The 11,264-nt window shown below is 30.4% G+C and overlaps 1 protein-coding gene across 1 annotated transcript in view; it reads left to right on the top strand.

The window, feature by feature from the left end:
- Window positions 1-442: 442 nt before the first annotated feature.
- Window positions 443-11,264, top strand: part of dachs (unconventional myosin-IXb-like dachs) — a 130,111-nt gene continuing 119,289 nt past the window's right edge. The window contains exon 1 of the mRNA XM_087151989.1: window positions 443-1,731. Coding sequence (XP_087008115.1) covers window positions 1,641-1,731 — 91 coding nt within the window. The 5' untranslated portion in view covers window positions 443-1,640. The remainder of the gene's footprint in view (window positions 1,732-11,264) is intronic.

The following is an 11,264-nucleotide window of genomic DNA, read 5'->3' as shown; positions in this document are numbered from 1 at the left end:
AATGCCTTATCAGAAAGAAGATCAACGAGAATAACTTTTTTACACAGCTGAAATTTTAATTTTATTAATTACACGATGTTAAAGTTTATAATAATGTTAATATTTTTTTTATTTTTTAACTAAAATAACTGTTGATGTGAATAAAATAAAACTAAATTAAAATAAGGGTGGTGGGAGTATATGATGGAACCAGAAAACTCATGTTTGTTTACCTCTCTCACTTGCATCTTCCAAAGAGGTAAGCAACAAGTGGTTCGAAAGCGAACGTACTCTCCACCCTTGGAAGTGGACATAGATGGAATCTTCCATACCTGTCTAGTTGCCTTGTAACTACAGAAGCTTTTTTTCTCCCTCCTCTTTTCTAGCAAATCCCGTTCATTCCCTTCCCCCCCTTCCCTTGACGCTTCGGTACTCTTCTACCCCGGGGTGGTTTTTACTGCCCGCCCTAACTCCAAGAAGTTCGGGAAAGCCAGAACTAAAAAAAAAAGAAAAGAAAATAAGAAAATGAAAAACAGGGGGTTAGGAACAGGTTGGTCCAATGAAAATCTACCATCAACCGCCAAAGCGAGAAACGAGAAAAAGTTTTCGGCATATTCAAAGATCAACCGAACTCAGGTGCTTCTTTTCTTAAAGAAGTTTGGCGAGGTATCATGATAAACGTCGACAGCATGACTTTGGTGTTTTGAAGAAAAAAAAAACAAAAGTTCTTCTTTTTTCCCTTCTTCTTGATTGCATCGTTGTGCAGTGTCTGTTACCAGCAAGGCAGCCGACTCTTTCGAATCTAAAGCATTTGTTGACATTTCGTGTCAATGTATCTGGATTCAGTCAAGATTTGGATGTAAGTGAAACTTCATCAGTGGTTGTGTTATCCGGAGTTGACAAAACTTACCGTTAACGACTGTGGGAGGTAAGTTATGGCAGATTTTGTGAAAGATGTCAATGATGATGGGATGATCAGAACGAATAGTTATTTCTTGTGCTGCCTATTATATCAACCAAAATAGAATGAATTTTGAAATTTGTATGTTCCAAGTACCATGTCTTATTCGCCTCACCGGGTACAGCAGATCGAAAAGATTCGACGATATGTGGTACACTGCTCGACAATAGACAAACGAAGGTTGTTACTTTATTTATCGATAAAGACTTTAAAAAACTGTTAAGTTTTTCTTTACCACTAAGCTCAATGAACTAAGTTATTGCTCACTGTCACTTGTTTAATTTGTCACAAATCAGAAAAAAAACTCTGCCATTTTTTAAAAAAATAATCTTTTTTTTACTTAATGTGTTGTTATCTGTTAAATCGCATACCATATTAATACAAGCCAAAACGGAAGGTGCCATATGTTTGTTTGATGTTGTGTTTTATGAGAAAAACATATTTGTGATTTGAAGAGTAGACAAATAGACTGAAGGATAACTCATTTGACATTTCATTCAAATAAAAATGCTAGGATGAAAATTGTTTGAAGATACATAGTGCCATTTATTTTATATTTTGAGAACTGGCGTTTGTGTTTTGTGTTTATTTCGTTCCAAAAAAAAAAGTGGTCAGTATTAAATTCCTTTTGTGTTGCACTTACCTGCCTGTTGACATGCAGGTAAGGTAGTGAAAGAATCCTTAATTTTGTCACTAGGCTATGGCGACCCTAGGACTGTCGAAAGTCTTCATTTTGGACAAATATTTCACGGAGCTTCAAAAATTTTGGGAAACTGAACGAAAACTACATGGTAAATATAAGCATTTCTATTCTTTTAGGTTACTAATGCTAATTTTTTCTCTTGTTTTTGGCAGCTGTTATAATTAATGCAAATTCATTTAAAATTAGAAATATACTATATAAATTTAACTGCTATAGTATGCAAATAAATTTTTTATAAGCATTTACAGCCTTTTTGTTATCAATACATAATTGTTGGATTTGGTGTTGGTCATATAATTCCCTTTTCATCTTGATTTGTTAAATCATGTAGTAATTTTCATCAGGAATTTTGAAAGGGCCACAAGAATTAAGAGAATTAAAATGGAATAATAAAATCATAAGATAAAATTAGTATTGGAACTACAAATATTGCCACCATGCAATCAATGCATTTAAATGAAAAAAGTGGTAGTAAAAAAAGTGGATTGATGATAAATAATCATGTAGCATGTAGGATAATTTTGATAAATCATGTTGTAAATTTCATCGAGAATTTTGAAAGGGATAAGAATTGAGAAAAATAAAAGGGAATAATAAAATTTTACGATAGAATTAGTGTCCGGACTACAAATTATTGCCATCATGTAATAAATGCATTTAAATGAAAAAAGTGGTAGTAAAGAGTGGATAGTTCCTACCACTTTACTTTTGAAGGAGTAATTTGTTTTGACTTCGAATCAGAAAATGAAATGAATGCTATTTATAATATTATTACACTAATGTAAACAAAACTATCTTGTTTTTGAGAAATAGATGCCAATTGTAAAACAGTTGCGCAACCAATTTTTTGTTCATTTTTTGAAAACTGTCCCGATAAAAAGATTCTAAGCACGCATGTTTTTGATTTTGAGTCAGACGATACTGTTACAAATGATTATTTGCTAAGTTTAATAATTTCAATCGTTTGTATGATCCCTTGGTATAAGGTGTTTAAGAATTTTTATCTTTTAGTACTAATTGAATACCTGTTTTATTGTTATCCCTTTATTTACCGAATTAATTTCTTTTTAAATTAAAACTAATTTTTTTTAAACCTTTTCTGTCTGCCACATCAGAGTTTTGAAAAAAAAAAAAAAAATCTATGGTATCCTAAAAGAAAAGAAATATGCAAGAATTTACGCTGACGACCATATCTAAGCATTGGAAGAAATGTTGATTTATAAGAACGGTGATATAATTTATTGGCTTCTAAATGTCACAAAAGCGTTATTCTGCAACAATTAACCCATTCATGCTTGACCACAAAAAGCGGTCTTAAAATGAAAAACACCTTTGTGAAAAGGGTTAGTTCATACTTGTTTATAGCAAGTGGATATTTATTTCTGTTACTGAACGCAAACTTTTTTTTAGCTTTAAAAAAAAGCACTGTGTTCTGTACTGTACTGTATGAAATGTCAGGGTACCTCAGACAGCTTGCTCCCTTTTCCCATTCATCTTTACTTGAACTTTGTGGTGTTTCAATGAGGTGGTGAAACGCAATTAAAGTAGGAATGTTTGTGGATAGATGATTTCTGATTGTGTAGTTGTTATATGCAGGGTGATAAAATCATAATGTCAAAAATATGAGGTACAACTTGAATTTAGCTAGTAAGGTGAGGTTAAATACATGCTATTATGTCGAGAATATGATCTGCAATAATATGCTGCTATTGGTCTGGTGTTCTTACAAGATTTCATAAGATTCAGTTAGATTTTCAAATAGGAATATTTCAGAGAAATTTGCTATAAAGCAAAGAGGTGGCTTTTTCATAGAATAATTTTTTAATTTAAATTTTGTTAATTTTTTATTTAGATTTGTCTGTATATTATACGCTAAAATATGCTATAAATACTAATAAAATGGTATGGAAATTAAAAAAAAAAAGAAATTGGTCAAAAAAGATTGAAAATTGCTCTTTTTTAATATCGCATAACTTTAATAGAATGTATCATTTTTTCATTTTTCTTACTTTATAATACTTATAAAAAATTCAACTTAGGGACTAGACAAAGTATTAGTCATAATATTAATATTCAGATATTTTGCAGTAGACATAGAAACTCATTTGTAAAAAAAAAGAGGCGAAGTTTTAATTAATTATTTTTATTTTAGCTGTAAAATGTAAAATAATAGTTTAATTCACCAATCTGTAGTCTCATTTAAAATTAAAGAAAATAACCTGAAAATTAGTTTTGAAAATAGAGACAAAAAAGACAAAGAATAACTAATATAAATGTTTTCTTTTTAGTTAATGTTATATATATATATATATATATATATATATATATATATATATATATATATATATATATATATATATATATATATATATATATATATATATATATATATATATATATATATATGTAAATGTTATATATATATATATATATATATATATATATATATATATATATATATATATATATATGAAATAAATAAAAACAAGAAAACACGAAGAAAGTTAAGAAAAAAAAATTTTTAAATAAAATTTTATCCCTTTTTTTTTAAACTGTTGTTAGTTATTTTTTTTACTTATTACTTATTATTTCCCCCTTTTTTCATATGTCTTTAATTTCTCTTTGTTTTATTCTTCATTTTGTACATATATATATACCTGGTAGTATAAAGGAACTACTTTAATTACTCATATCTTACGCAGTTTTAAACGAATTTTTTTAACTTTTAAGCAAAATTTTGTAATTAATTTTAAATTGCACTAAAACCTTTGTTTAATTTTATTGAATATTTGTAAAGTTTTAACGAAAAAACGTGAGACAAAAAAAATAAGTTTTTTTTATAAAAAGTATTCATATTTCCTTAAATATTTAAGCTAAGCATACGAAATTTCCGTAATTTTTGCATATAATAACCAAAATAACTGTCTCAAGATGCAAATCTATTTATTGCTCCATTCTTTTGCCATAGGCTGTTCAAAAACTTTATTGTCAGTTTGTAATTTATTGTCGGTCCCTCAGACCTCTAACAGCTTTAAACTTTATTGATATGAATGACAAATCGCATGATCAAAACAATTCTGAAGTCATAAAATGATTATCTTAGTATTTCTGGAGAAACATGAAAAAATGTATTAGTATAGAAGTGTTTCCATTATTTCGTTCACCCCTTGTATGTATATATAAAGAAAAAGGCTATTTTCGACAAAATTGTAATATTAAAAGGTATTTGGGTACCTTAATACAGGTCCCGCAGTGGACTGATCGTTAAGACACGGTTCCCAGAAGAAAGCATCACTGGCTACGGTCAGTGTGCGGGTGGGTGATCACTTGGATCAGCCTGCGTAGGGACCGACGGTGTGTGTTATTGGTCCTCGTTAAACTGTTCTACCGTAAAGTGCTCGACTTCGCGTGCAGTTCGTCGGGCTACCGAAGCGGGAGTGCCATTCCCTCTGCAGAGGATCAAAATTGTGATGGCATGTCTTCGGATCATCCTCAGGGATGTTTCCCAGACCGTCGCCAATAGCCCATTGTGTAGCTCTAGTGCGACGTAAATGAACAACAGCAACAAACTTATTACAGATAGAGATTATGAACCATAAAAATTATTCGAAAGCGGATTAATGTAGACCTTCAGTGCAGCACAATTCTTCCCGAAGTGATCGTTTTACCAACGCTTAAAAAAATAGTTTAAAAAAGTAAAAAGTGGTGATAAATTTATGTCAAAATTAAATTCACATTTTTTCCTCGTTCGCTATGACTTTAGTTCAAATAAAAGAATAGTTGTACAATATCTCAACGATTTTCAATTTATTACAACAAATGTTCCGCACCTCTCATATAAATACAAATGATGAAATAAATTTGCTTTACCACTTTTTCTTTTATTGTGCTGTGTAAAATGCTAGTTTTTTTTTTTAAAGTTACATAATTAGCAGTTTTACTATTACAACACTAAAAAGTGTTTAGTTCTTAATTTTAAGCATCTTGTAAGAGCAGCGATGACTCATGGGATAGAGCGTTCGCCTTCCAATCAGGTGAACCAGGTTCGAATCCCGGTGATGGCTGGTCGATACGAATTTGGACCGTATGAATCCCCTTCCCATCAAGCTAACCGTGGGAGGTTTCCGTGGTCTTCCCCTCTATGTAAGGCAAATGCGGACTAGCTCCATTAAAAAGTCCTCCACGAAGGCAAATTTCTCCCAATACTTCATCCAGGAGTTACCTTGTCTTCTAGATTGGGTTCAAAATTACAAGACTGCGTAGTTGAACTTTAGTAGTCGTAAACCCAAAAATCGCGTCGGCTTTTCAACGACGGTTATAAAAAAAATAATTAAAAAAAGCATCGAGTGAAGCACGAAACTTAGAAATGTGGTTGGTTTATATGCCTGGGTGCGATTTTCCTATTCAGGGACATTTATCGACCCGCTCCCCTGTTTAGCTTTTTTTTTAAATTAAAAAAAATCAATCTTGATGTTACTTTAGTTAAGGTAACAAATTTTAAAATAAATAAAAGCTTGTATTATAATTGGGACCAACTACAGTCAAGATTAAAATCTCCAAAAAAGAGAGTGAGTCGTTAAACGCCGCTGGATTAAAAATTAGCTGCTAGCGCTGTTACATACCCTTTGTGAAAGCTTTCCAATCATCATTTTCTTTCATTTACATTTTCAACTTAATTAAAATAATTACATTCATGAAATTGGGATGCAATAATTGCGAATTCCATGTGGTTTGAATAATTAATTATGTTTAGTAGCATGTATTATATATGTTACTAAGAACGATTTAAATTAAGAGTGTCAACATTCATATATAAGCAGCATGGCTGGGTTGGTTGTGAGTGATAACTGATCGCTGGGGTGCATGTGAAACTCAGACATTTTTTTAAAAAATTCTTTTGCCGAGGGAAAAACTAAAAGACCGCTTCAAACTTAAATCAAAAAGTTATTGAAATTTTTAAAAAACAATACCAATTATACTAGATTTTCATTATCACAGGGAAAAATAATAAAAATCCATTAATTATCTCCAGTTTTTGCAAATTTTTATGCATCCTTAAGAGACAGCGATTGAGTAACTTTATAAATATTAAAAAATTCGATCACAAACGCTTTTCATTTTCACAAAACAGTTGCCTTTCTTCATATAAACATAAGCGATTTGCCCGATTTTCAATATTAGTATTGAGTACTCTGATTAAAGATAAGCAAAACTTAACCTACCAGCCATGAATCACTGTTGCAACTCACAACAGTTATTTAAATAGGTTAAACTCGATAAAAAGTGTTATTTAATATGACAGAACTTTCGCCGACCGGCTTGTGTAGGGGTTAGGGAACTGCCCTTGCATCAGAAAGGTTCTGAGTTCGAATCTTGGGCAAGACATGGATGTTCTTTCCTTCTTTGTCCTTACTGTGGGAGCAACGTTGTCCCACCTAATATGGTGCCCCTGAAAGAGTGGCCAACAAATCTGCCCTCCAGATGCCTGTATGACGTAAGTCATTCCCCAGGTGGACATTGGAAAGGGGAAAAAATGACGGTACTTTCAAAAAACAGTCGGGACGTAATTTTTTCTTATTCCATAAATTCGTATTCAAATAGTTTTCTCCGTAGTAACGTTTTGCCAGAATTTCCGAAGTAGCATTAAGTGCTCTGGTAAACAAAACTTTACCTAACAACCATGAATAACTGTAGCAAACTCACAACAGTTACAAAAATTGGATGTTACTCACTTAAAAAAATGTTATTTTATATGACGATAAAACCTTCGAAAAACAGTCTTTACAAAAGTTTTTTCTTATTCAACAATCATCATTAGTGCATGTTGAATGTTGTCATTTACTGGTGTAAGTGCAAATAAATTATATTTAATGAATATTTTCGGACATTAATCAGTTTTCGAACTGTATCTGAAACATGCAAACAATATGATAATCAGATTCCTTTGGAAACAGATATTCAAGTTTTGTTTGAAAAATTTTTTTTAGGAAATAATTTATCAGCAGAAATTTTGAAATACATTCTTGAAAAATGTTATTTAAAAAGATTGTGATAAATATTTTAAATGTGGAGAAAATATTAAAATTTCGGGCAACATATTTCCTACTTTTTAAGCCTGTCTGGCAAACGCTGTTATTTCCGTTTTAGATCCATAGTATTAGCATTTTTAGAACTGCTTCAAAGCTAGTAGTATAAGTCACATATTTTCATGAGCGCACATACTGTTACTGTTATGTATTTCATGCTCCCCACGTTTTTCGTTCTTCAAATTTTTGTTTTTTAATTATTTACTAAAACTCAGTTTTTAAAAATATTATTTTTATTTTTATTTTTTTTCCTTTCTGCTCATTGAACATTATGTTTGTTCATTATTTCATTAAGAATGTTCCAGACTTTATTATCATTAAAACCTTTTTTTAAAAATTCGACAGTTAGAGATGTATTGCTGCGTTAATTTATTTCTTTTTTCCCCTGCTGTTTTTTTTTTCTTTTTTTTTTAAATCCTTTATTTAAGTCTGCCGTTGTTATATAAAATGACGCTTTTTGAAGAAGAAACAGATTTATTGATTCAATACAATGCAATACAAAATAAAAACAAACAGGTGAAATAAATTAAACAAGTCACTTTTTGATTTCTATGTCCAAGGCATAGAGCAGTTTTTAATTTATTTTTTTGCTTTGTTTGTAAAACATTAAATTAAAAAATAATAATAATATTTTATTGCATTGCATTTTACAAACAAGGGAAAGAGACGGAACGCTTGCAGTATCATTTTTGGTGCACTGGAGCGCAAAATTACTGTACAAAGATGACTGAAATCAACATAACGGTGTAGATTAAGTAGGCACTAAAGCAGTGAAGAAAAACCACTTTCAAATCACTAGTGCGCGAAATAAACGCTTTATAACGGTCTCATCCAGGATTCTAAAATGATGGGAATCTTAACCTGAAATTGTATTTATTATAGCTTTACTTATTTTTCTCCGTGTCTAGTGGAATGATATAACATACTTTCTAATCTTCAATTCTTCATAAAAATTTTATACACTGATATCTATACCAGACAAGCAAATTTCTGTAAAGTTTCAAATTAAATTTTTATTAAATATATGTTATTTACTACGATTTTATTAATTTTATTTTTATGCTTGTGTTGATGGAATCTTGCAATAGAGATTTCAACCATACTCCAATTTGTTATTTTTAATATTCAGATTTTGACTGAACTTCTGTGCCAGTTCAGGTGTTGTCCACGTCGGGTGATTGGAATCAAATTCACGTGATATGGTTGGTTGGTTCTAATGCCACACGGGCAGAAAAGGGATTTAAATAAGAAAGGGATTTTGATCATGTTCATCTAGGTGAGAAATGTCTCCGAATTGGCGATTTTTAAAAAAGTTGGATGACTTTTAAAATATTTAAGTTATTTGTCCGTTCAAAAACCAAGATAATTCTTCACAACAAGATGATATTTATAGTTATTAAATCTTCGTATTGCTTCACGTGAAAGACACTCAAACTGTGGCTTTTGTATTTTCCATGGTGCCAGAGCCTCGAAAAACCATGTTAACCCTTTCTAAGGCCGTGGTAAGTATACTTACCACCAATTTTTAAAGTCCATTACGAACTTTTTTACCACTTTTAATTTAGGTTTCCATTCGTTAATAACTTCAGCTTTCTTGAAGTGCGTTTGAATAAAATTGGTAACCATTTGATAGTTTAAGAAAATTTATAAAAGTTATAAAATACATAATTCCTTTTGAAGTTTGTAGCATTTATAAAATTTATGTTATAAATAACGAAAAATAAAAGTCAATAAGTTCCTAATAGGTCGTGGCCAACCACCAAAAAAAATGGCATTAAAAATTTCGATAAATTTTTTGTAAGCTAAATGAGTTCTTTTTTTCTTATATCAATTACTATTGTTATATCAATTTTGAATTCAAAAAATACTATAATTTACCTTTGCTAGAAATAAATGGTTCATTAAAGGGTTAAACGATAGAGTCTTGAGAAACTGGACTAGGTGCTTGGTTGAAAATTAAAAAGTTCAACATTATCGCAAAAAATAACGTTTTTGAAAAGAACTGAAAAAGAAAAAATATTATTTTCTTTTTGTCAGATACAAAAAAATTTAAAAGTATGGCGCATCACGTTCAAAAAACGTGATAAGGAATTTAAGGTGACTACAGAAATATTGTAGTGTTGTTTTCTTATCTTTTTGTTTTCTTACTTTTTGTCTACTTGAATAATGTAGATTTTGAAATATTACATTCTATTTTATTTTTTAACATTCTATTCAGTGAGAAACATTCTATTCAGGGGAAAAACGCAGCTTTGTTGAGTTTTATTTTATATTATTTATACGATACTTTGTTATAATCATAAAATAAAATTATTATTATTATTTTATATCACAAAACATTACTTCGACGCGTTTCTATTGTTGTTTCGAAACTTAATTATGTCTCCATCTAGTTAAAAAAAACTATGAAGAACATTTATTTTAAAAGAAAAATTTACTCTCACTTATACACATGTATTGTTAGATGCTTAAATAAAGTATATTCTAAATGAAGGGGTTAGTCAGATGATGTCTAAATAATCTAATGAATGAATCAAATCAAATGAATCAATGTATATCAAATGAATCAAGTTAAAACATAACAAGCAAGTTCGTAGGTTCGCTGCCTTATGAAATAATAATAAGATTATATTTTCACAATTTTGTTCGCTTAAGTTTTTTGGTTTAAGATTTACCTATTTTTAAGACAGCGCCCTCAAGGATGATTATAAAAATAGCGCGAAATTGCAAAGGGATGAAAAGCCAGATTTTTGTGATAATAATTAAGAGTTATTCATTAATTTGAAAGATTTTCATTTAAACGGGGAAAATAACTTAGCCAAATTGAAAATTTTTTAATATAAGTTTTTTTTGCGATATTTTTTTTTGCGAATGTATATATATTAGCTGTCTATATCAATTTGTTTTATTTTCCTTGGTGAAAAGATTTCAAGTAACACCTTAAAAATTCTTTTTTTAAATAAAAAGTTATTACATTTCTTGCTGTTTTGTGCGCCAACATTTGTTTCTCCTTCCAGGACTAGTGTCAGATATTTGGACAGTGTCACATTTAATAAAAGAAACCCTTGCTGAAGCAGAAGATTTCGCCTGCGTGTTGTTATCAGAGGCATGGGTCAAAGATTATTTGAAGAAGAAGAAAAAAAAAAGTAACCACACCTTTGACGTATGCCAAGGTCACGTGAGCCATTTTACGGTACAGGGAGCTGAGAGATTTGGCGTGGTGATTACCAAAGAAATGTAATAATGATTCGTAAGATGCCAACTCACGTAGAAGGTGACTCTAAAATTGAAAGGGGTGTTTTTGAGAAATTCTGATCACCAATTGTGTTTGACTTGGTTAAAAAGCGCGGTATAAGCAGGCTGTATTTAAGAGGGCTCTTTCTCCGCCATCTTGGATTTTTGATTTTCCTTCTTTCAATGTTTTTCTGTTTAGAACAAATTTTTGATGATAGAATATCGTTCGACAGGTAATGATAGATTATCGCGTACCTTTTCAAAAAGGAAATAAATGCTTTACCCAATTACAATTAGCAGA

Source organism: Parasteatoda tepidariorum, chromosome 9 (genome assembly GCF_982258835.1).
Source record: "Parasteatoda tepidariorum strain Cologne lab strain chromosome 9, Ptep-v5.0, whole genome shotgun sequence".
In the NCBI taxonomy this organism is placed as follows: Eukaryota; Metazoa; Arthropoda; class Arachnida; order Araneae; family Theridiidae; genus Parasteatoda; species Parasteatoda tepidariorum.
Note: the sequence above shows the minus strand (reverse complement) of the source record. Positions and strands in the feature narration are given on the sequence as shown.